The following is a 26162-nucleotide window of genomic DNA, read 5'->3' as shown; positions in this document are numbered from 1 at the left end:
CAATGTATCGGTGATAAGAAATATCTTTAAAAGAAGTAGTTCAACTTCCTTTCATATTTTATATCTATTTTTTTATTTTATTTAATAAGGTGCACACCACAGCTGACAATTTTGCCTCGATAAACAGAAATTTAATTACATGTTGCGGTGAAATGCCAACCAATTAATTGTATGCACACAGCATAGTTGAGGGAAAAAAAATTATTAAAAATTACATTAATTAGCACAATTCATAGATCAAGTAAAATAATTTCCAAAAATACATGTCATAAAATAAGTTGAATCTAATTAATCATAGTACCTACAGATAAATATCACATCAATATAGCTAAGTACAGTACACTAAATCACTTAAAATATAGTTAAATCAATAAATACCTACATAACATTCAATCACATAAAATACAATTCGTTACATTCCATCACAGTATAACAATAAATTATGTCTAACAATTAGTAAAGTATCTTAGAAACTATGGCAGTCAAAGATTAAATTATCAACAATTCATTCAAACAATTCAAACAATTCATAGATCAAGTAATTTTTTTGTTTTTAAATACATGTCAAAAAGTAAATTGGATCTAAATTATAGTACAGATAAATATATCAATATAGCTACAATACATTAAATCACATAAAATACAGTAAAACCAATAAATACCTACATTACATTCAATCACATAAAATACAATTCATTACATTTCATCACAGTATAATAATGAATTATGTCCAATAAACATTAAAGTATCTCAGAACTATGGAAGTTAAAGATTAAAATATCATAGAACTTGTAGATTAGACTTGAGCACGGATTTGACCTGATTTTTAAATTTACCCAGTTTTGGATCAAATACGTCAAGTTCTGTGTTTGGCTTACGCGAAGTCAAATCATTATACAGGCGACACATACGGACCATGGGATTATAGAAAGAAGTATTATTTTTTAAAACATTTATGCAGAAGAGAGAAGGGTGTCTGGGATTAGGTTTTATGTTAAAATTAAGAAGTGAGAGCAGAGTTGGACAGTCAATATGAAAGTGTATGATATGATGAAGAAATAAAAGATCCTGGTACTGTCGGCGCGTTGAAAGTTTCGTGACATTAAACATCTCCAATTTATCTTCATAGGATATTTTGTCTCCTGCGTTGAATCTGTAGTTTACCAATCGAAGTGCTTTTTTCTGTACTCTCTCGATACGGTCATTATGAATCTGGTAGTAAGGTGACCAAATGATTGACCCATATTCCAGATTCGTGCGTACCAGAGTATTATAAAGGTAAAGAAATGTAGATGGTCTGAGGAATTCCTTTGAAAATCTAGAAATAAAACCCAATATACGGAGCGCTTTTCCAATCATCTGGTCATAGTGGTCACGGAATGAAAGTTTTTGGTCAAAAAGTATACCTAAATCTTTAGCAACGCTTTTATTTTCTAAAACATGGTCATTTAATTTGTATTGAAAATTGATAATATTTTTACTTTTATTGGTGAAAGATATACTAAAACATTTATCAAGGTTGAGAAACATTCTATTGTTCTTGCACCATTCCAGTAAAGTATTGAGGTCCATTTGTAGTTTATGACTGTCATTTTTAGATAGAATAGTGTTAAAAATCTTTAGGTCATCTGCATAAAGTAAGCAAGGACATTTGAGGGTTTGAGCAAGGTCGTTAATAAACATTATGAAAAATAAGGGACCTAAATGAGAACCTTGCGGTACTCCAGAATAGGCAATAAAAGGTGAGGATTTATGACCACCAATCACAACTATCTGACTTCGTTTCGTTAAGTACGACTTTATCCAGCGAAAAAGGTTTCCATGTATGCCAAATGAAGATATTTTGTTGCAAAGAACCTCGTGATGGACCTTATCAAATGCCTTTTTAAAGTCGGTATAGATGCAGTCGACTTGACCGCGTTTAGCAAATGAGGAGCATATAAAGTTTTTGAATATAAGGAGATTACTGATGGTCGATCTCCCCCTGACAAATCCGTGTTGATTATCGGAAATAAGAGATTTTATATGGCTATAGATTTGGTCGTAGACAAGTGATTCAAATACCTTAGCTGTTGTCGATAAAAGACTGATAGGTCGGTAATTTGTACAGTCAGAGCGATCACCCGACTTATGTATAGGAACCACATGCGCTTTTTTCCATTCATTAGGGAAAATTCCAGTTCTTAACGACATGTTGTATATTATTTGGAGAGGTTTACAGAGTTCCCCTGCACAAGTTTTAAATAGTTTTGCAGGAATGCCATCTGGGCCCATGCTTTTGTTAGGATCTAACTGCTTCAATTTTAATCTGACTTCGTTATCTGTCAGTGTGATCTCCTGAAGACAATCTGTAGTAAAACTGGTACCTAAATTTGTATCGATATTTGTCTCCGACTTCTCGTAAACAGAGCTAAAATACTTGGCCAGAAGATCACAAATTTCTTGACTGCCAGATGCCATCAGATCCTGGAATTTCATGATGTTAGGGTACGTAGTAGTGCCTTTCTTTGAATTCACAAACCTCCAGAAGGCTTTTATATTAGAACCAATCTCATTTTCTATGGATGTAATGAAGGTAGTGTAGCAAGTTTTCATTAGAGATTTAGCTCTCGTCCGCAGTAAGGTAAAAGTATCGTAATCGCGCGGATTGGCGTATTTTTTAAATAGTTTGTGGTACTTATACTTTTCTCTAAGGCAGTTTATGAGAGCAGGAGAAAACCATACGGGATGATTACTTTTGGAGATAGAAGTAAGGGGGGTATACTTTTTAATTACCTCAAGCAAAGTGTTATAAAAATTTTCCAATGCTACATCAACATTCACTGATTTTGATAATTCTGCAACCCAGTCTATTTGGTCAAGGTGAGATTTTATTTTCTGGTAGTCACATTTATTATAGTTCAGTCGTTTCGTTATTGATCGCTTGAGTCTCTTAGGACATTGCTGGTCAACATTTAATTTTATGCATAAGGGTGGATGATATAGATCCAGACGAGATATGGGGTTAGTTTCTGTGACACTTACGGCGTCGAATGTTCCTAGTACTAGATCAAGCAGTCGATCTGATTTATTAAGAACATGATTGAACTGGTTCATATTGCAGAGAGAGATGTGTTCAGTTAGCAATTTCGATTTCAGGTCAGTAGGCAAAGAAGGTGTTAATATGTGGGATGGACTAGGTGAGTGGGACCAGGTAAGACTAGGAGTATTAAAATCTCCTATAACCAAAACGTGATCGTTATTTATTTTATTTAGCGTTATTAATTGAATATGGTCGTAAAACGCACTCAAGTCCTCACAAGTAAGGTGTGGGGGAAGGTAACAGACACATAAATAAAATTTTAATTTTAATGTTCTATTATATTCTATTTTAAACCAAATGTCCTCAAACTTAGTTTCCCATGAGTAAAGTCTACTGACGTTAATATTTTTATTAATAGCAACAAGCACTCCTCCCCCATCCCTTTTAACCGAGCAAGAGGATTGACGATCCCTTCGGTATACACTGTATCTACTATCTACAAGTTCACTATCAAAAACGCTATCATTTAAATTGGTTTCAGTGAGACATATTATATCAAAATTCGAGTTAAGTATGTTCATATATATTTCATTAGTTTTTGATCGAATTCTATTAACATTTTGGTAGAAAATATCCATAATTTAGAGTGTAAATTTACCTATGTGCTAAGTATGTACCGTTTGCTATTAAATTAAGTTGTCGTCTTATTTAGCTTATCAAAACTGCTGGAATCTTTATCATTACGAACCCAGACGTATTTATATGTAAATTGTTTTGAGAGCTTTCTGGCCTCCGCATGCAACATTTTACACGTTGGAGATGAGTGCTCAGACAAGAAGATACGATGCTTTTCTCCTGGGATCATTAGATGGTTTGAATTAAGAGTATCACATATGTTCTTTCCTTTATTGAACCTCTTATAAGCAGACAACAGCATATCTCGGTCGCGCTCACTTTGTAATGTCAGGATTATACTTCTAGGACGCGGTGAAGTCGGATTAAGTTTGGCCACTCTTCTGACCGAGTAAATATTATTTTCTTGAATTTGAAACCCAACTGTATCACAGATTTTTTTGACGAGTGAAGGTAAGTTTTCTTCTTTCTTTTGGGCTACACATTGAATCTCCACGTTACAACTCCTCGAGGCCTTGTCCAATGTGTCTAAGCGCCGCTCTATTGTCTTAATATTGTTAGTAAGATCGAATTTATCTTTCTCTAGTTCCTTTATTTTATCTTTGGCAGCTATTAGATCCTGTTTAAGGCTGTTTTGCTCTTCGGCTAAGAATTCTATGGACCTGGTAAGGTCATCTCTCAATGAGTCGATGACTTTACTTATTTCATTTCTTACGTGCGAAACTATATCTTGCATAAGTGATTTTTTAAATTTTTCCATCTTGTTGTCCAGCAGTGATCCGAATTTATCATATGGGATTGAGCATTCACTATCCGACTGGAGCAAACTTTGGTCGTTGTTTTCATTTGCAGAGGAAGGTGACTGCACAACCTGTTTTGTAGGTGAAGGTTTAGCATTTCGTTCTTCTACCCTTCTTCTCTTACGATTCCCCTTATTTTTGGTCAAAAGGGGCGGAGATGACTGGGCAGGCTGAATAGGTGTTGTGTCATCTTTACGTCGATTACTGTTCACATTTGTACACAAAGGACATTTCCAACTTCTATCTGTTTTAGAGTAATGTTCCTTGTATCGATCAGAAGGTATATTGACGCACGTGTAGTGATAAGACTCGCAACAAAAAGCACATTTTATTTCTTCACGAGAGTTTACGGTATTATTACATGCTGGGCAAATCATTTTCAAATGTGGAGTGTTCTAAAAATGTTTTAAAAAAAAAAAAAAAACTTTTTTTCCTTCTTCCCTTTCTCTCTTCTGTCCGTCTGTTTCAATTCTATTAGTATGCGACAGCACGAATATATAAAAAAAAAAAAAAAAAAATGTATTCAATGGTATTCAAATAACTGTCCTTTAGTGATTTGAACTCGGTGCCTCGATGTTTTTGAACTACAGTCCAACGATGGATCAACTGAGCTACGGGAGCTTTTACTAAATGTTTGAAAATCTTGGTTCTATGAAGCTTCAATAAAACCGTTAAGTATTCTCAAGGTTAACCGGTCATTGAGAACAAAGAAACACTTCGTATTTACTGCTGCACTTTTTACACTCAACTTTTTGTTATAATTTGTTAGTTTATTTTACTAACTTCAGATCACTATAGTTTTTCGAAAAGGTTTGTAACTTTTAAAAGATTTCACTGTTCTCACTGTTTGCATTCCACTTGTCGTCGAAAGAATTTTTTTTTTTTTTTTTTTCACTTATTTATAACTCAAACACTTGTCAATATAAAAGAAAAATATATTTGCTATTGATTTGGACCATATACTAAGAGATTAATCACTTTGAATCTATGAAATTGCAGAAATACTATTTTTAACAATTTTTAAGTACAGAGCTGCTGTTAGCTTGTCGCGTTACGCGCGCGCGTTGTTGTATTTGTTGAATCTAAGACCGTTTCAACTTTGTCCAAACTCCAGCATGCATTTTATGAGTGAAAGTTTGGCGTAGAGGAAGTTACATAATTGGGAATTAAATGCATATTTTCCCAAAGAACCTATCCAAAGCAATATATTAATTTGCACATTTTCAAAAATGTACGAAAGGCTAAAATTATCAAATTGCATTAGTTTTAGCTTAAACACACTGTCTGTAGTACAAAGCATTTGGGTTTGTTTTTAAATATTTTGGTAAACACTATATGATTTAGCTTTTAGATATACCCATTCAACACTTTTATGTTGATTAGTAAAAGTTTCCCATTCATAAATCGATTTTCTAAATCGTCACATTAATTCTCATTCAAACTTAATTGAATCGTCTATTAATAGACAGGTTAATTTAAATAAATTTACAACAGTCCCACACAGCTTCATGATTCTTGTCATCTAAATCAATTGTATATTGTTTTGTAATAAGTTCATCTCCTAATATGGGATAGCTGATTATAATATTCTAACATCTATCAACAGTTTATCATTGAATTTGACTCGTTTGTTGATTAGATAAGTTGTTCTCAAGAGAAAACTATACATGGTATATAACTACATACCAAGTTACAGAACTTTGGAAATGCTCAACGATTACACTAATTGCTTTTTTGTAGTGTCTGGTGTTGAGAGAGAAGATGGTATATATGCGTAGAAAAATACATAATTTAAGTAACGTAAAATAAGTATTTGGCTGTCACAGAACGTCTTTTGAGCTACCATGTCTACAGTCTACAGTTACATACCTATTACAATACAAAACCTATTGGGTTGTTGAAAGACAAACCACAAGTAATAATAATAAACAATTTCAATAACATAAATATTTAATATTCCAATTAAATATTTTGTTACACCTGTACCATAACAATAATATTCAACCCGTCGAACACCTATTGAATATTCTATCAAACGAGAACCATTTGATTAACTTTAACCGCCATCATTGTGCAACTCCCATGTTTAATTGGTTTTTACTTTGATTAATGACTAGTTTCTCTAGCTGTTGTATTTAAAGCGTCTATTAATAAGGGGAGAATAATTATTGATTGATTTGCATTATTTTCTTAGTACGAGGAACGTTATATGCAGAAAAACAGTAATATTCTCGGTTCGATGTACGTTATATGTAGTAAAAAGAATCTTTCACATGTTTATTGTGACCATGAAAGGGCTATGGTAATATTGGAGAAAATTTGCATCGTTTTTCGAATTGTTTCTTTAGTTGGTTTAATTTCGGTGTTAATTAAGCTACCAACTGAACATTGTAATAATTATATCAGATTTTTAATTTTGACGAATATTTTCGCATCACCTTACCTCTATAATCTACAACTCTTTTCAAATACTGAACAATGCGTGTAATTAATTTCAGAATTAGATTCACAATATTCAACATATTGACAATCACAAATCCGCATATTCTAAACGTTTTCAAGTATAGGTACTTGCATCAATGTATTTTTATTTACTTCCCTATTATTACTCGAATGTATGCTATTAATTTCAAAGTTCAAATCAGTTGTTTCGTCATTTGCTCGCCCTTTATCGGCTGTTCACGATTCTTATAACTATGTAGTTATCTCGTTACGAAAGACTATTTAAAGTGCTACAAAGAGGTTTAAATAATACTTTGAGTTATGGCTCATAATGTGGTGTTAGCGTGAATTTAGTAACGATTATTATAAATTATTGTACATCATAGCTTTTAATGTTTGCTTCAACGATGCAACTTTATGAGTGAAACGATTAGCCAATTTATGGTTCTTTTCTCGATGTGGGAATTTAATAAGTTAACTGATGTTGCATAATGAAAGCCAAAAAATTGATGACATTGAACTATGTTTAAAAAAAAACAATTAGATTGTCGACTCAGGGGCGAATTTTCAATACTTGGTTAAAATGTATCCGTCCAATTAAGAAGATATAATATTTTGTAGTACAGTTTATTCACACAATAATGCGGGTGAATAATTTTTCACGGAGGATTGAAAAATCAGAGGTTTATTTGTGAACCAGAAATTATAATATTTTGTATTGTTATTGCACATTTTTGCTGTATAGACCATTCTATACAGCTTAACTTAGACGTATAAAGAGACTTAGAAAGTAACAAGATATTGTGTAGCGTTGTCAGTTTTTGTGCAACATGGATGGAAAATTCTGGCTCAGGATTAAGGTAAGCTTCGCAAAACTATGTCAAGGATTATCTGTAAGTAGCAGAGCGACCTCATTACGTTATACTCGGAATAGATTCATTAGTCCTGTTATTTCTATTTTCTGTGTATCCTATGGTTTATGGTCTTTGATGATATGTAATTGGATGGAGGTTTAGTTTAACGTTTATGTACCATGATAGTTTTCATACGAGAAAGAAATATGATTTGTGGCATCATACACATATTCATAACTTGAAGTCAACATTACAATTAATAGCATAAGTCAAAACCCAGGAAGTCCGAAAACAACAGAACATCTTAACGCATTCCTAGCTCGAAATGCAGAAACTTAAAATTATTTATACACTTAGGGGACAATTCACTCATTTGGTCTTCCAAAACCAGCTGTCACCAAACCTGTTGACAGCGTGTTTTCTTTCGCTTAAAATTCTGTACAAAAGGAATCTTATACAAATGGAGAAATGCCTTATCGCCACGAATTAAAGTATGCGCACACTGATGAATGGACGCATTCCTACAGAACTAATGAGATCTAAAAATACTGTACATCGTCGTTGGGATGAAAGAGACCGCTTGTCACGGTAATCATTTAATTAAGGGAGCTGAATAATGTGTTGTTTATTTTTAATTCATACTTGGAGGAAGGTTACCATTTCGTTAGAATAATTTCAGTCCTTTAGATAAGCTTCTAGAAGCTATCCAAGTTTCATGGATATTGATTGCCATAGTGGATATTTCTCCTATTATTTTCCTCAATCGTCGATATAAGCGCCAAATACCATTAAATTCCTTTCACCCGTTTAAACGTGATTGCCTTATAAATGTCAATTTCGACCACGTTCACATGTTTTCACATTTACATTATTTAGTAGGCCAATTCCCGTTGTAGTGGTAATTTGGGAGGTCAGGCTTATGTCATGGTCAGGTGCATTCATAATGCATCCGTAAATTCGAGTTAAATCACCATCATCATCATTTAGCATTGCATTATTGTCCTATCCTCATTTAAACGTTACCTAAACTCTATCATTAGTGTGCATATTGTTATCAGAAAGGGTATTCGTATCTACTAACCGAAAATCAATACATCTCCTTTAGAAGTCAATAAAAATGAGATCTTCTCCGTCCACGAGCTGAGAGCTTAGTTATTGATGAAGAGTACTTAATCACCGTCTTAAGTCGAATGCACTCGTCGCCGCCGGCCTCACAAAAGATCCTCGAGTAATGCCCTATCTAGACTGTGACAGAACAAACTTAATGGCTTTTAAATCTATGTAGGTACTTGATTGACTGAGAAATGTAGTTTTTGTACTCGTAAATTCAAGTGCATTACTACGGACTTTGCTCCGGTCATAGTGCATTAGTTACTTGTAAGAATTATAAAAGAAGGACTAATGATTTTGAACAGCAGCAAGTAAATAATACTATTGTAGTTAACTTGAAAAAATTCTGCGTGTGACAATTCGTCATACAAATGTCTCCATACAAATATCAAATACAAACACTTCGTAAAGGGACTCTCAAACATAAAGAGACACTTCGAAGTAAAAGACGAATAATGGCCTCCAGGCTCCAGACCATGTCACTTTAATTCATTGTATAAACACAGAAGCACTTAAAACAATATTTGTTTACGCCTCTAATCTGACTCCTTTCCCTTGGGACAACACACACCATAACTATAAAGTATAAATAAGTATAAATCTAAACGCAGCAAATGTATTGATTACAAAAACTATTAAGCACCAGCTATTAAATCATCCATATTGCCGACTAAACATTAAAAACACTCCCTTGTCAGCGTAATGGAAAGTACTTTAAGATTGAGTAATTTTTATTTATTTATTTAGCCTTTATTAATCCATGACATTTCGATATACGATACATATACGATGATATCCTGAAATTGACGGGAAGAGACTGGATGAAGGTAGCTGGCAACAGGAAGAAATGGGGACAATTGGAGGAGGCCTATACCCGAAAGGGGCCAAGATTGAGTAATAGTCATTAAAAATAACACCCACTTTTTATCGCTCAGCATTACAGATGTCAGTAATATGTTGAACCAAATATAGACGAACGCTATAAGATATCGGACGTTACTCCCGAATGGAGATGGTAACTTTATACCGTTATATAAATTGATCATTCTGAGCTTTGATAAAACTGTTGGGTGCTTAGCGTGCTCTATTTTTGATTTATTTTTAAATGTAGTTTGGAATTTTGACTTGGTGTGTTATGCATATTATAATTAGTGTTCAATTAATTGTAGGATGCCTGAGGGATATGATGATAATCTCACTATGAGTATCAGAATTTTTTAACGCTTAAAATTCGTAGCAATATCAAATTTCTCACAGAACATTTGTTAATACAAATATCTTCCTCAAAATAAAACATGACAACACGAACTTCCTTATTTTCATTCTTCGGTTCATATTCATTCAAAATATTAAACAACAAATCCCTTGTACGCAATACTGCGATAAAATCTCGCAATAGTGACCATTCCAGTGTTATTACGTCCAGACTTCCGAGCGGAATCTCAAAGCGATGCACGCTAAGGCACTCCATTTCAATCGCACCAATAATACAGATAAGGACGAAATAAATCTGAATTCTGATACATCTGTTCAAAGAGCATCATAAAACATTCAAGGGGAGAATTCGCATCCGTTCATCCGAACTGCAGTTTACTCGTAAATGCACTCAAGTGGGAACATAAAATGCACTGCTAGTTACATTATGGGAGTTTTAAAGTAAATCAAAAGTTTGTATTGTCTGACTCATGGATTGGGTAATGCGTTTGGAATTGTTGCCGACTGGTTATTTTTGCGAAACTGCGATTTGTTTCCGTGTTTTAATACAGTTAAGGCTAAAGTAAAGTCGACTTTCGGAAATTAATGACTTTTATCATACGACATATTCTTAGATATTTCTTGTTTAAAATGTGAATTAGGAACAAAGCTAACACCGTAAACATTTTGGTAAAAGTATTAACATAACCCAAGAACCAAGTTAAAAACAAAATGCGTTATTGAATTAAAAAGCGATATACTGTTCAAGCATGTACTAAGCTAACGGAAGTCGCCATACTCATAACAACACAGGATCATAAAAAATAACGGCCGACAAAGCGACCGTCTTCCATTAACAATGTACCAGCAAGGTGCAAACCCAAATCTAAAATTACCTTCGAGTATCCTTTGAGCTCGGAACCGAATTCTCACCCCTGTTGCAGAAAAAACACAAAGACCGACCACACCTACAAAAACTTTGTGAATAGCCTTAGGAATTGTAACACGATATATTTAAAGAGACGTCGAGTGCCAGTCAAGAGGTTCCCAAACAAGATAATACCTTTGTTAGTCGAGTTATAATGGCCTCAGACTTCTATTATTTTCTATTTTCACAGCAGCTGTGATGTTTTGGGTTTCGTGTTTCAAAGTTAATGTTGCTTTAATTTCTAGTGCGCTATCCTGTTGCAACTAAGATGTTATAACTGTTTTGTGTCTTTATTCTACAAATAGCTTTTAAGTGAGAATTTGTTCTTGGAATAGTTCGATTCAATGAGCCCTTTGTACGTTTATTGCTCTGTACGATGGACGAAATTGCATTTCATTTCCATTGGAGAGAGATTAAGAAACAATTATCGATTTCCTCAATCTGGGTTACTTTCTTAAAGCTTTTCCATATACGTTTTAAAATGTCTAGAATCAAGGACTTCTTTTAAAGCCACGACTGCAATTCACGAAGGAAAAATAAAAATTACTATCGACAAGTTAAATGGGATAGTCATGTTCGGAAGTAGCACTCGCTCCGTCACGATTAAGCATTTTTTGCGATCTTCACTCCAGTACCTTTCTAATCTATTACTTTTTTCATCTTTGGATGGGTTTAGGGTTCCGTTATTGTACGCAAGAAGTGAAATGTTATTCGTAAATATTGGTGCTTTTTAAGTATTTTTGGTTTGTCGAAATGATGCTTAGAATTCGATGAACTTTTTGTTTCCATATAATGTATACGCAATTTAGAAGTTATTTTGAACAAACGGAATATAATAAACGTGAAATGTAATGACGGTTCGTTCACTGGTAGTATTATCTGATCCATAAAAAATATCTGTCATTTGATTAGCCCATCCGATAAATGTAGAAAAATCTATTATATAACTGAATTTTTCATTCCCCTAATGCGACGACTTTGAATGCGAAACCCCAAGTTTAAAAGTTTTTTTAATCCACAAGATTCGTCTCATCCAAGCGGACTGTTAACTTTTTTGTACCTTTTCTTATCTCATTGTAGATTAGGTGCCAAGACTCTTAGTGAATTTTCTGCGATATCTCTAAATTTTTTATCAACCCTCACACTTTTAAGGAGTTTTAAGTGGGCCTGAGAGAACTCTTCGGATATCGGTCTTTTGTCAGCTCAATTTGGAGCTAATGTAGGTTTAGCAGTGATGTTTTATCAAGAACTACGAGATCCATTAACTGTATGTCGGTAATAGCACCACTTTTCCAAGGTATGTTGGCCAAAATTAATTATTATAAATCTACTGCTATTTAGCTACCTTAAGAGGTATTACGGCAATAAGTATTATTTCCTATTGTAATTATTAACCTCTTATTAGACACTAACGTACCTACATTCTATTTTTTTTGTAAATCTTTAACTTATCAGCAGTCTTAAATGGTAGGATTAATCAAAATGTTAAGTTGCCAGTATACACTATACAGTATACTTATTTAAGGGCAAGACAGCATGTTCGACTAATCAAAACATATACATAGTAACTCACCATGTTGTTCTGCAGTGACGACGGCGACCACCCATAACAAGAGCAGCGCTCTCTTCGCCATGGCTTCACACGCGCGCTCTCATCACCTAAAACAATACATTGTTTGAATACTTAAAAGCTGACCAATATTTGAAGACATGTCGCTGAGTGTTTGTTTTTTCATTACAATTTTAGAATGAACTCGTCGCGTAACAATGGAATGTCTTTTCTGAGTTACCTACTTATTGAGGGTTACAAAAAAGAGCGTGTGTGCCGAGCAAACGTGTCAGAAGTGAAACTTCTTAGGCAAGATTCAAAGATAATCGTCGCCTTACTCCATGACGTGACGGTATTGCGATGACGCACCTTGAAATTTTACTTTCAACACGCATATATAAAGAAGTTTCACTTCAAAAAAATCACGAATAAAATCAACAAAACTGACCATTCATAATTCTTAGGTGTCATTATGTAAAAAATAATTTTCGGCGTGAATAAAATTATCTATTGAAATGTCTTAAAGCCTACGTTTTAGATTTTGAAATATAGTCACGAAGTCGAACTGGTTCATTAGTTAAGACATCGGTAACAATGCGGTTTCGTAGGCAGCACACCGTAACAGATTGGTCCCTTTGGGTTTTTGGAAAAAACAAACAGCGCTCGAACAAAAAATGCGTTCGGGATAGGAATTTAAAATAATAGAGAGCTAATGGATTCAGCGGGCATGAAATTTTAGATATTCGATTTTACTTTAACCCGAATGGAACGTTGACGAGTTTTAACACTATAAAAAAAAAAAAAAATAATACGGGCATTTCTCCGCAACTCGACGTCAAGCGCCTATTTTGCGTGAGAGAGGGAGGTGGGGGAAACCAGCTAAAATTGAAACCACCCGAGCTCCTCCATGAAGCCAAGCAGCTTGTGAGGGCTGCCAAAGGCTTCGGGGAGGGACCCGGGAGACCCCAGGTGTCTTGCCCTGTACTCCGCAACCCCCTTACATTCCATGATGACGTGGGCTGCCGTTTCCTCGGTCTCCATGCATGCTCTGCATAGCGGACTGTCTGTGATCCCTAGATTGAAGAGATGTTTGTTAAAGGGGCCGTGCCCTGTGAGGGTCCCTGTTATTACGCGTAGTTGCACTCTACGTAGGTTGAGAAGCCGACGTGCAAGTCTCGAGTCAATGTCCGGTAGGGCTTCTCTGGCTTGCTTGCAGTCAGATCTGCATGACCATTCCGCTCTCTGAGCAGTGCTAGTGAGCTGGGTAATCATCATCCGGGTCCAGCTAGCAGGTAGCGGTATAATGGGAAAAGGTCCCATGACCGGTGTTTCAGATGCCCTTCTGGCTAGTATATCAGCAGCATCGTTTCCACGTGAGCTACTGTGTCCTTTTATCCATTGTAATACTAGGGAATTTCCCAGGTCACATACCTTAGTGAGGGCTAAGTGACACTCAAGGGTCAACCCTGAAGTGAATTCATGGCTTTTGATTGCCATGAGTGCTGCTTTACTATCCGATAAGATCCGAATCGAATAGTTTGTTACATTTCTTTTAATTATGGCCGAAGCTGCAAGTAGAAGTCCTAGGCATTCAGCCTGAAAGACTGTATTATGGGGTCCCAAGGGGTGCGAGATGTTAATGTTTAGGTCCTCAGAGAAGACCCCAGCACCCGTGCCATTTCCAGTCTTAGACCCGTCCGTGAAGATTAGTAGGTCTTCAACGCTGTTGTGTTCTGACGTGTATTCACGTAGCTGTATCTTATATTTCTTGTCAAAGATGAATTGTTTTGGGATCTTATCACTTATGGCAAGGAGTGAGGACTCCTTCTCAGCTGCCATAGTTAAGATCTTACTGTGTGCTGTAGGCACCATTCTCCATAGGTTTTGTGTCTTTAACCTTACAGCTGTCGCTAGAGCTTCTTGTCTTACAAAAAGATGTAGGGGTGGCAGGTCGAGCATTGCCTCAATCGCAGCAGTCGGTGTTGTGCTCATGCTGCCAGTGATTGCCAGACAGGCGAGTCTTTGAAATCTCTGCAGTTTGCTTATAGCCGCCGATTGTTGTGTCTTTGGCCACCAAACCACAGAGCCGTAAGTTAGCATTGGTCTTATGACAGTTTTGTAGAGCCACATTGTGACTTTCGGGGAGAGCCCCCATCTATTACCAATCATTTTGTGGCACTGCCAGAAAGAAATGCTTGTTTTTTCGATCTTATTCTCAAGGTGTTTGTTCCAGTTGAGTTTATCGTCTAAGGTAATCCCGAGGTACTTAACCTCTTTCGATAACTGAAGTACGGAGCCAAATAGCTTTGGTAGCTGGTAGCTTCCTAGAAGGCGTCGGTTAGTGAATAGAACAAGTTCCGTCTTGCGCGGGTTCACTGAAAGGTCATATTTGTTGCACCAGCGCTCAACTATTGATAGAGCTCTCTGTGTAATTTCACAGACAACACTCGTGAACTTACCAGAGATAAGTATTACTAGGTCATCTGCATATCCAATGGTATGGAATTTGGTAGTATGGAGTTTGGTAGTTTTAACACTATTTCATCAGCTTTTCGCTTAACAATACTTGTTAGTGACGTTTCACATTTCGCTTTTTTTTAAATTTCTAGTGACATTGGATGTGGAAACAATCTAACTTTTAAATCAGGTTTTTTTTTACTTTTCACTTCAAAATAAATGTATGTTAACTTGGTATGACAGTCCACATTTAAAATTAATCTGTTAGTCGATCTTTTAATTAAAATTTATTACCACGTTCCTAGAATATTGTTAATTAATCACATATTATACGGTGATGTAATACTCGTGTGGGGTCTCTCAAGGCATCTGATAACATCGATGATACAGTAGCACCTGTTAAGTGCTCATAATAGCGTTATCAAGGCAAGATAAGCCGGCCGAGATTAATGTATTAGAAATGATTTACTGGTCTTTTGAACGTGACGACATTTTTACCTCGCTGGATAATCTTGATACAAATATTTGGATGATTTATGAATGAGATAGCGTTTGGATATTTGGTGTAAAAGCTTTTTTTAATGTCTAAAACATTATTGATTATGAAGATATTTCAAATATAGAGAAAGGTTTTTCAATTACATTAAGTATTTATTTTAGACTAGCTTTCCGCCTGCGGCTTCGCCCGCGTTTTCAAAGAAAAACCCGCATAGTTCCCGTTCCCGTGGGATTTCCGGGATAAAACCTAGCCTATGTTACTCGTGGATAATGTAGCTTTCGAATGGTGAAAGAATTTTTAAAATCGGTCCAGTAGTTTATGAGCCTATTCATTACAATCAAACAAACAAACAAAGTTTTCCTCTTTATAATATTAGTGTAGATGATGTGATAACTTTTATTTTGTGAAAATTTAATTCCTTGATAGGTCGAAATCAAAATTATTGAAGCCATTATCTTAACGTCCAACCTGTATATTATGAGAAACCTACCATATAAACGCAAGGTGAAGGTGAAATTATTAAATTTATTCCTTATTTAAATTGTCGTCTATTGTTGGAATTATCTGATCAAATTTCCGAGACCTTAAAAGGCAAGTAACCGATACAAGATTTGCTCAGTAATTCCGATCTATGTACACAGCTAACTAATGGTTTGAAAGTTAGCTAAATTGTGGATTTTACAGTTAACTAATAACGTTGAGTTTACCTTTCGTTCGCGGTTTAGTTGGGTAAATATATTTTGTCGTTTTATATTTATGTTTTGTCGCGTCGTAATTATTTTTAAGCTTATTATTTCTTATTTTGAAAACGTATGTTTTATTAATTAAAATATAACCTTTGCACTTAACCTGCATAGATAGTTAATGTACTTAGATAGCGTTATATCTTAAATCTACAAAATCCATTTTAAATTTCAAATACCTACAGTCAAAATTTGATTAATTAATGTGCATGCAGTAATTATTGTCGCCCATACTATTACGCCACTTTCTATGCAATTTTATGACTAGGTATTTATGGCTTTATTTCTATATTGTATGCAATATAATTCTCTTAACAATTCTCAAGATTTTATAGCAAAGAAAGCTCAAAGCAGGTTATCAGAGAGGTGCATAAAAAGTAATAACTTTCCAGTAGTTGAACGCCTGAAGCACATTGTTTTATTTGAGATAAGGCCTACTTCCGCTGCCTTATCGCTCCTTAGCTTTGCATATTTATCGACCTCTTGGCTCTGATGTAGTGATCGTGAATACTAGGCCTAATCGTGTTTGGAAATTAAGGATCGTGTTTTTGTGTGTGGATGTGTTTTTTGCTGTTGAAATAAGATGATAAAGTTTTTAGTATTTATTTTAGTTTATAGTGTGCTTATTTATATTATTATAGGATTATTGACTGTGATAATATAGTTATAGGTAACGCGAAAAGCACCTATTTATTACACTTGCGTAAATAAAATATGTGAGTAAATATTATTAATAGGTATCAGTTAAATTTTCATAGTTTCGTTATTAAATCAAAATTATTCCAAATTTTGATTTGATTCTTCCATAGATGCTTCCTATATGGTTTTAGTTATTATTAAATGACCTAATCTACATCAATTCCCGTTTGTTAAGCATTCTCTTAGTTAAATGTTTGTTATTGTAAAGAGACCCAAAAAGCTCGCGAACATTGAAGGTCTATGAACGAAATATTTGCCAGCAATTATATTCGTCAAACTTATGTTATGCACAAAGGCCTAACTTGAAACTCATAGAATACTGTTTACAGGTGTAACTTACAACTTGTTATACCGTTATTGTCAAAGGGGTTTATGAAAGGCCTCTTACGAACAACTTGGATGTAACTTAGCGTAATTAATAACTTGATTTTGATGGGAGTTAGGATTTCAGCGTTTTGAAGTGTAACTCTATTTAATATTATTTTAAAACTGAGATTAGGTACATTTTAGATATTGACTGGCTTCTACAAAGTTGTTTAATTTTACATTGAAATAAATAGTAAGACGAGCCTTGTTTCAGGGGTGATAACCATAACAATGAACGATCTCATAGGTTTTCTCGATAGTTTTTCAAAATAGGCAATTTGATTTTATTATATCGTCAAACGTGAGTCTCAATTTATTTAGGTTGGTACATATTTATTTACTTGAAATATTAATTTAAACAATCAGATATGGTTTTGGTTATCAATTTCACCAGATTCTACTGGATTTTCAGCATAAAATCCGATAATTCGATAAATTAATACGCTTCAATTGAGAATATTTTTCATAGCTCTATTTTGTGAGTCATAGTTCCGTGAAATCCATTCATTCAAATAATTCTCACTTTTTGTTTTGCTGTATCGAATTGTTTCAATACATTTTATAAATACAATTTATATGCGGATTTTTACTTTTATAAAAAAAATAATAATATGTATTACGTGTTAGGATCTTCATAAAGAACCATGAAAAAGGTATTTCATTTTCCATGAGACAGTTTTCACACAGCAAATCAATCTACGTACGTAACGTACCTAAACGTACTGTACATACTACCTACATTTAAAGGTGGCCATATTAGTAAATAAATGTTGTTCAATTCTACAATAAGTATCAGGTTAAACGTACCAAGTTATTGTAGAGCATACAATATGTTCTATTTTTATTAGAAATTAGAATCTATTTTTAATGTCTCTATGACATGGTTCAACCTGTCTAAAATACCTATGGTACCTAAATAGATTAGACATCGGTTTTTACTTTCTATCGATAAGAATACAATTATCAAAACAATACAAATACAATTACAAACTTGCTTTATACCTACTGTCAATAAAAACTCCAAAAAAGTACGTAAAATGGTAGATATGAGTCACAAACAAAATAAAGCGACCATTTCATCGTATATTTTGATTCTAAGATAGACCATGTGCGATGGGCCACGGTAGCTGCATGTAATGGTACATCCACACAGTGCACGAACGAACATTCGGTTAAATTCTTGCTCTGTGTACAAATCAATAATTGTTTGTTCCGGGTTCAGGAAATGGCTAGTTTATATTTCGAAACTTTCACTGTTCGGATAGCTAAGGTTGTAACTTTGTAAGGTGTTTCAAACTACTTTTTTGTGCTCAAAAATTATTGATGCGCGCAAAATTTTTTTGTAAACAACGGTTACGCGCAACAACAAAAATCTCTGCCAGGGCTTTTTTGGAATTAATTAATTCTTAGGTAAATACTAAATAATAATCAATAGTTCATATTTTACTCGGTTCGTACGTAGGTATACCTACTCGCAAGAATTCGTAAATTAAAAAAAAAAAACATTAACCTACAAGTTAGCTCTATGTGGTCATCCCATATCACATTTTGATTGCGGAAACCGCTTTCCATAACAAGGCACGTACCTACTAGCTAGCTATCGACGCCCATCTCTGCGTGACGACTGCTATATTATGACATTAACCCATTTCTATAATACCACAATTTATCTGATGAAGCTCCCATACAATACTCGTAAACTTGACTATTTTGAAAGTTAGAAGAAAGTTTTGATGTTTTATATTCGTATTTCGTATGACAACCAATTTAGTGCGTTATAATATTATGCTAGTTAACGTTCAGAAGGCAATATACCTCAGCAGCTATCAGCTTTTGTTTTTGTATTGATTTGTTTAATTTAATAAAACAATAGGTAATGATATGCAATGAAAACTTCATGTGGTCTTTGCATTTATTATTTCAGTAATGTTTGAGGTTGTTTATATTTTATAGAGCCTGAAACTGCGGCCCTCATAGGTTTTGTTCAATATCTTTAAAAACCTCTACACCGTGACATAAGACATAATAAACATCCACAGGCAATATAAAAACACATAACGGCAGTAAAAGGCAGTTCCATCAGCAATATCTTAAAATGTTTTTTATTATATTTTATCAGAAGAGCCCACAACAATGGTGTACCGTTTGCTCGTAAACTCGGCCTAAGTGTCGTTTATTTTTAGTTTTCCGTTAATTCTATTGAGCTTTGAGATTGAAATGAAAAGCAATAGTGGATATGCAAGTTTTTGTAAAATGCCTCTGGACAAAAAGTACGGCTCGTGCCTTTGAGTTTTTATGTCATTTTTAATCTGTATTCATCTGTATCACTATGTTTAGAAACGATTTACCGCGAAGCTTCTTTGAATTATGTAGGTACCTATCTAGTCTCAAACAAGATTTTATGAGCGAATTGAATGTTAAATATAATAAAATATACAAATACAAGATAAGATGTATCTAAAGTCAAACCAGTCGTTTAAAAACTAATCACAACCGACGATTTAAAAAGAACACTGCTTTATTTAATCTGCAAAGATAACCATTGAAGTAAAACGTAGACCAATTCGTTCACATATTATTTTTAATCAAATTAGGTAGGTACCTACCTAATTTAGATTACATCCAAAAAACATGGTAAACCTAGCTTTCTTTACCTCTTCATTTTTTCAACACAAAAACAAGGTGGCCCGTATAATTATAATAATAGGTACTCTACCTAGTATCTAAGAAACCAAGATAGTTATAATCTATGTACAATAAACCCATCTATCATTCACAAAACCCCCCGGAGTGCAAGAAATACAATTTATTAAAGTTATTTGCGATGTAATTATCACTTCTAATTGTAATTGATTACGCTTGATAACCTCAAGGGAAATCTATAGATAAACACCCGCTACAGATTCTAACGCCTAAAGCCTAATAGGTATAATTATGTACTTAGGTCTTAGAGGTTATGCTGTTCGTTGTTATATTAACTACATGCTACAAATATACCTAGCTTTATGTAGTTTTATCACCTTTATCTACCTATATGAAATATACTGTCATTCAAATGAATCAATTTTCATTTGACTATTACATTTTGCTTTTTCTTTCGGTACTAGAATTAGAAAATATTTTAAATAAAAAAATTCTGATTTGTAGCGCACAAACAATGCAAACGTTGAATAATTAAATACTCGTAGATAGTTAAATAAGGTGTAATTAAAACTCCCGAATGCATAAAACTTATCTTTCTTCTTTCCTCAATTTATAGACTTTAAATGTCAAACTGTTCGAGATAAAAATACAGAATACTCTCGTAAAAAGGCAACGATAAGAGTAATGAAATAGCTCCTGAACTTGGATGAGTCAGCGAAACCTAAGAGCTAGATATTGTCGGTAAAACTTATTGGATTAATCCTAATACCTATGTTTTTACATACCTACTTACTTAAATAATATATAGTATTAATTATTATCTAGATATTTACTAGTACATAAGGTTTTTTAAAAGACACATTACAAAGACACTAGATGTATTTCATATTTACTTCATCTAGTGTTAGCTACTATTCATTATTTTGTGCTTCGTCAGTGATTAACAATTTCGTTTCAACCAATGTCCGAATGTTGAGTAATCTTAATTTATTCCATGCATTACACAAAACAAAAAGTCAATAAAAGAGCTTATAAAAACTTAACGAGATGTTAACAGCCGTTGCGGTAACATTTCAATCACGGCAATTACAAAACATCGCAAAGATAACGGCCAAAACAAACTTACACTTTGAAACTGAAATCCAGAAATCACTAATCACGTTTAATTGTGTTCACATCACTTCAGTATCGAATCGAGTTTCACTTCGATATGCAAATCGCACAGAATGAAAACAGAAAATAGTTTTACTTTACGCGGCACAAACTCAGGTCGGGCATCGACGCGTCTACATTCCGCGGAGTCGCGTACTTAACTAAACACAGGGACGCCGTACGCCGAACAGGAACGAAGGGGCGGGGTGAGGAGAGGGAACTCCAACAGAGAAGATAACTTTTGATCTTTTTGGTGCTATAGAAGATTTTAATGACACACTCACATCTGGAGATTGGATAGAAAAAGTGCACTAAGTGTTAATGCATGTCAAGGGCTTAGTGGAAACGACGTGTTAGAAAAAGCGATACGGAGGTTGCGGGTGACATTTTTATAAATAGCCCAATATGAGGTTGGAAACAAAAAGTGCGATTGATTGGGAAGGTTTGAGGACACGAGTGATGTCAACGCGGAGATGTTCGAGTTCCCTAGAGCCGTAATAAAAAATCAGTCATCTATTTTAAGTTCCAATGAACTAATAAACCGTTACGTGCCGTTACAATTTGAAAATAGTTTTAATTAGTAGGTACGTAGGTTAGGTTAGAACTTAGGTCCCCATGAGGTAAGAGTTGGTCGGCCCCTTCCCCGGAGGCCGTGGGTATCTATGCAAGATTTCCCCACTTAAAAAAAAAAAAAAGGTTAGGTTAGGTCACAGACATAATATATTAAGATGTCTGTGGGTTTATAGGTACTGTAGAGATTATAGTACTTACCTAATAAATACAGTTTTGAATACCTAATTATAACTGAATTTAGTCAAACTTACCTTTTTGTTTTTAATTACCTAGGTAGTAGGTACTTACTTACCTTATACCTATGACTAGTGATCAAGTCCAAACAAGAGCGTTCATGTCGCGCGCGTAACAAAACTACAGTCTACAGCAAATTAATAATTGTAGTTTATAACATAACGATAATAACATGTTAATAAATGTAGGTTTATGTTTTAATAACGACTCTGTTTAACAATAACTTACGATAAATGATTATTTATTACGTATCTCTTGGAATTGCTATTAATAATTTCGGGTCAGTTATTACTTATTACTCTTTATAATAATTTATTTACGTCCCTACCTAATTTATAGCTTAAAATATAAATTTTGTATTTCATAGAAACAAGATTACACCACTAATTAACCAGTCGCTACTTAAATAAATTTAAAGGAAAGACCAATAGATTGTTACGTATTTTAAAACCTTTTACTAACTATGTACTAAATTCGTCCTTCGCTCTCCTAAAAGTGATTACTATCCTTACACCCGCATAGAATCAGATAAATACAATGCACAGTCTACATCTTAAAATCTAACGCTAGAGTCGCGTTTCAAAACGCTACGCATTTTAATATTCTCAAAAGACGTCCCATCTCAGATATTGCGCAAGGCTTTTTTGTCCCCGCATATGTCAGGGGTACAAAAGGCCATAGCAGGTACAAAAGACCCCAGCTTCGAGTTACAACCCATGGATTGATATCCCAAAAAATTTACAACTGCATTGTCCTATTGTTAAAGGCTCCTGTACTTCATTCTCATCGATTATCAATATGATAGTAGAATTGTTTAGGAGGCGTACTGGTACTGGTAATAAGTAGCTGCATTGTATGATGTATTTTGATATTTTCCCAAAGGTGTGTGGATTTAAATCTCATAATCCCGGATTCTGTTTCTTGTTGCATCTTTACGATTATTTGAGCCGTGACCACTGGGTTCGTTTGTGAAGTGCAGCGTTCCTATTTAGGGTCGAGTGCGATTCTTAGTAAACACTTATCAGATTTTGCTTCTTATGTGTTACTATAAATTCTATACATATCCATAATCGCCTGCGAAAATCTACACTTACAAATGATTAATTATATTTATGGAGCAATTTGCTATTAAATACAAATGATTTTAATAGAAGTATGTATCTATGTTACAAGTGGTAGGAACTAGGAAGTTAGGAACTAATAATAATATATTAAAAATTTAAGTTTGAAAAATCATCAGATGTTTTGCGCGAAGTGACAGTAGTACCACAGTATTACCATTATTTCCTACAGTAGTGCGACGAATGTACTTGTGCAGAGAAACGGAGGGGAACTGGCGGGGGTCGGGCGACGCGGGCCGCGTAAAGCAAACACGCTTAGTTTGCTTTACCTAGCGCGAAAGGATGACGCAGTCGTATTTTTTGTGTAATAATTTTATTATACATAGGTACTTACATATTCTATTATGGCGCGCACAAACTGTTCGGTTTACGGATGTAAATCTACATTGAAATCCCAGAAGGAAACAATATTTCAGAAAGATTGTATTAATTGTATCTGTTGAATTAAAATCAAAGCTATGTATATGCTGTCCTCATTATTTTCTAATCAGATTGTACATCCCAATGCGAATGCATTACTTAGTTAAATGTTATAATATACAATTAAGAACATCCAAAAATAAAGTGTCCACGTAAATAATATTTAGCAGTGCAATATCTGTAATTATATATTTATGAACAAATAATTACATCAGATTTAATAATCGCAATTATTTTGAATGTACATATGAATAAAGATTTCATCATAATATTTATAATCACAATTGTTTTATTTCCCATTTGTTGCAACCCTAGCGTATTTTCGTGTGGCAGCGTAATTACCTACGCTGGCGGCGGCATCGCGCGACATCAAAGGCGATTCCTTACTGTAGGAAATAATGGTAATACTGTGGTAGTACCCACCTCAACGCTTCGCTTATGAGGCGTGCAAAAAAACTACTTGATTCTAAAATTACTTTTCTATCAGCGAGAGATTAAGACTGCAAAATAAAAGCTTTTATAAAATCAAGATCATCTACATTTTACAATAGATTATGTATCTATTCTTCTTCTTCTTCTTTATGGTATATTTTTCAATGTTCATGTAGAACATTCTGTAGTACTTAAAATATAGAACTGAAAATGTAAAGATAAATAGTAGAAGCGGTAATGAGTGATCGTTGTGGTCCAACTAGCATTTCTCTGGAGTCTGGAGCTTAGTGTCATCTGTCAATGACAGTTTTTACATGTCTGGAAGCTGAAATATATATTTGTTATACATTTCTGAGTTTACTTACTCTATTTCGTGTTGAAAATGAACGGAATATTGATAATCTTTAGTTATCTTACTATGCTTTTTTGCGAATTATTATAAAAGTTTGATTGATTGGTTTGTTAATTAAAATAAGCAAGTCTCGACTGTCGAGAACAAATTAGTTCTCACTTTTTAACCGATTATCAAAAAGAGGAGGACGTTTTATGTTCTTCGGCGGGTATTTTGTTGTGCTCCTTACATACCTAATTATTTGCTTATTTATTTCCTACTAGCTTTCCACCCGCAGCTTCGCCCGCGCAGTCAAAGAAAATCCCGCATAGTTCCCGTTCCCGTGGGATTTCCGGGATAAAACCTATCCTATTTCCCGGGATAAAAAGTAGCCTATGTCCTTTCTCGGGTATCAAAATATCTCTATACCAAATTTCATGCAAATTGTTTCAGTAGTTAAGGCGTGATTGAGTAACAGACAGACAGAGTTACTTTCGCATTTATAATATTAGTATGGATTTTAAGGTGTTTACGTACCACGATGTCTTTAAGCAATATTATTCCTTCTTCCCATCCTATTCCCATCACTTTCCCACATTAGAATTATTTCTAATAATGTAATACCTACTGATTTTAAACGCGAGTTCGTTTTGTTTGTTGCTCCTTCACGCTTTCGCGTGGAGTAGGAGGTTTTCTCCTGAACTGATTTTCATGAAATTTTGCACACTATCTACCTACTTGATTAACACTGAGGATAGTATGCGATATGCGGGTTCTCCTTTGACTATGCGGACGAAGCTGCGTGCAATAAGCTAGTGTTTCTATAAGAAAACATACTAACCCTCCAAGAGCATACAAATGGTAGATATACTATGAGAAATGGTAGATCATTACCCGCCCTGCACCTTACCGTAATCTGTCATCACTAGGAGTATCTTAAAAGATAATACGTGTAAAGATGGCGTGTGTTGGAGTGGGGCAAAAAGCATCTTTGGAACACCTGCTTGTGAGTTTTCGGGTTTTTAATTAGGTTTGTGGCGGAATGTTAACTATTTTAATAAAGAAAACGTGAAGCTTGTGTTGTTTCTTATATTATGATGCAGAAAAAATGTGGCTCTGATTTCTGTACATTTCGTGTGAACAACTTACCTGACCGAATTGTTGAAAATTAAGTATGAAAATTTAAATGGCTTCATTATGTATGTCACTTCAAATCCGCACAGTTATGAAACCACAGGCTATTGTCACTTTAATTCTTAAGGTATAATAATTACAGTTATAAATTATTATTAATTTAAAATCAGTTTGGAGAGTGACGCAATAATTATGCAAAACTATCGAAAAGAGCTATTATTATAAAATGTATAATATTCGTTACTTCTTATTATTTTCTCTTTCTTATTATTTCTTCATACTTAAAAAGTATTTTCCAAAAACAATAAGAACTTCCCTTATCCGTCTGCAATTTAAATTTCAGTCGTTTACCCTTTGGCGTATTTTTATAACCCTCTTGAATGTTTTTACAAGCCATGTCTAACATATGCATGCAGCTTGCTTGATATTATCTCAAAGTTTATCACCTCGCTTTTTTATTATCATTTTCACACTGTTAAGTTTCAGTACTTGCAATTTCAATACAAAATAATAGAAGTAAGAACTGTTTTGACTATTTTAAATACTCATTAATCACATAATATTTCTATTATTAAAAATAAGTGTACTTATAACATAAATTGACTACCGTCAAATGTGGCTACTTGACCTTTACTTGGCAACTTGACCACACCTTCCGTTTAACAACAAAATATCAAATTTTGTAGAATTGAAAGCAAATTGACCTAACGTATCGATGTTGGTAGGTTTTTAAAATATTAATTGGCAACATATTTTAATTTTAAAGCGGTAACGCTGTTGGTTCTCGCAATATAACGTATCGAAGTGTGACTGTGACTAAGGATCT

General features: G+C 34.2%; 2 protein-coding genes across 2 annotated transcripts in view; both read right to left on the bottom strand.

Moving 5' to 3' along the window:
- Positions 1-21239, bottom strand: part of LOC149904328 (netrin receptor UNC5B-like) — a 69522-nt gene extending 48283 nt beyond the window's left edge. Inside the window, exons 1-2 of the mRNA XM_090106889.1 lie at positions 21066-21239; positions 12557-12642 (exon numbers count right to left, since the gene is read on the bottom strand). Of these exons, the coding sequence (XP_089963015.1) occupies positions 12557-12617 (61 nt within the window). The 5' untranslated portion in view covers positions 12618-12642; positions 21066-21239. The remainder of the gene's footprint in view (positions 1-12556; positions 12643-21065) is intronic.
- LOC149904329 (uncharacterized) lies at positions 13412-14701 on the bottom strand. Its single transcript, XM_090107032.1, has one exon. The coding sequence runs from the start codon at positions 14699-14701 to the stop codon at positions 13412-13414; it is 1290 nt and encodes a 429-aa protein (XP_089963158.1).
- Positions 21240-26162: the final 4923 nt, after the last annotated feature.

The sequence above is a fragment of the Colias eurytheme genome, chromosome 11, assembly GCF_061535395.1.
Source record: "Colias eurytheme isolate Ceu_HAF_F1 chromosome 11, ilColEury1 Martin Lab GWU primary, whole genome shotgun sequence".
In the NCBI taxonomy this organism is placed as follows: Eukaryota; Metazoa; Arthropoda; class Insecta; order Lepidoptera; family Pieridae; genus Colias; species Colias eurytheme.
The sequence above is the reverse complement of the archived record's forward strand: the minus strand, read 5'-3'. Positions and strand labels throughout refer to the sequence as shown.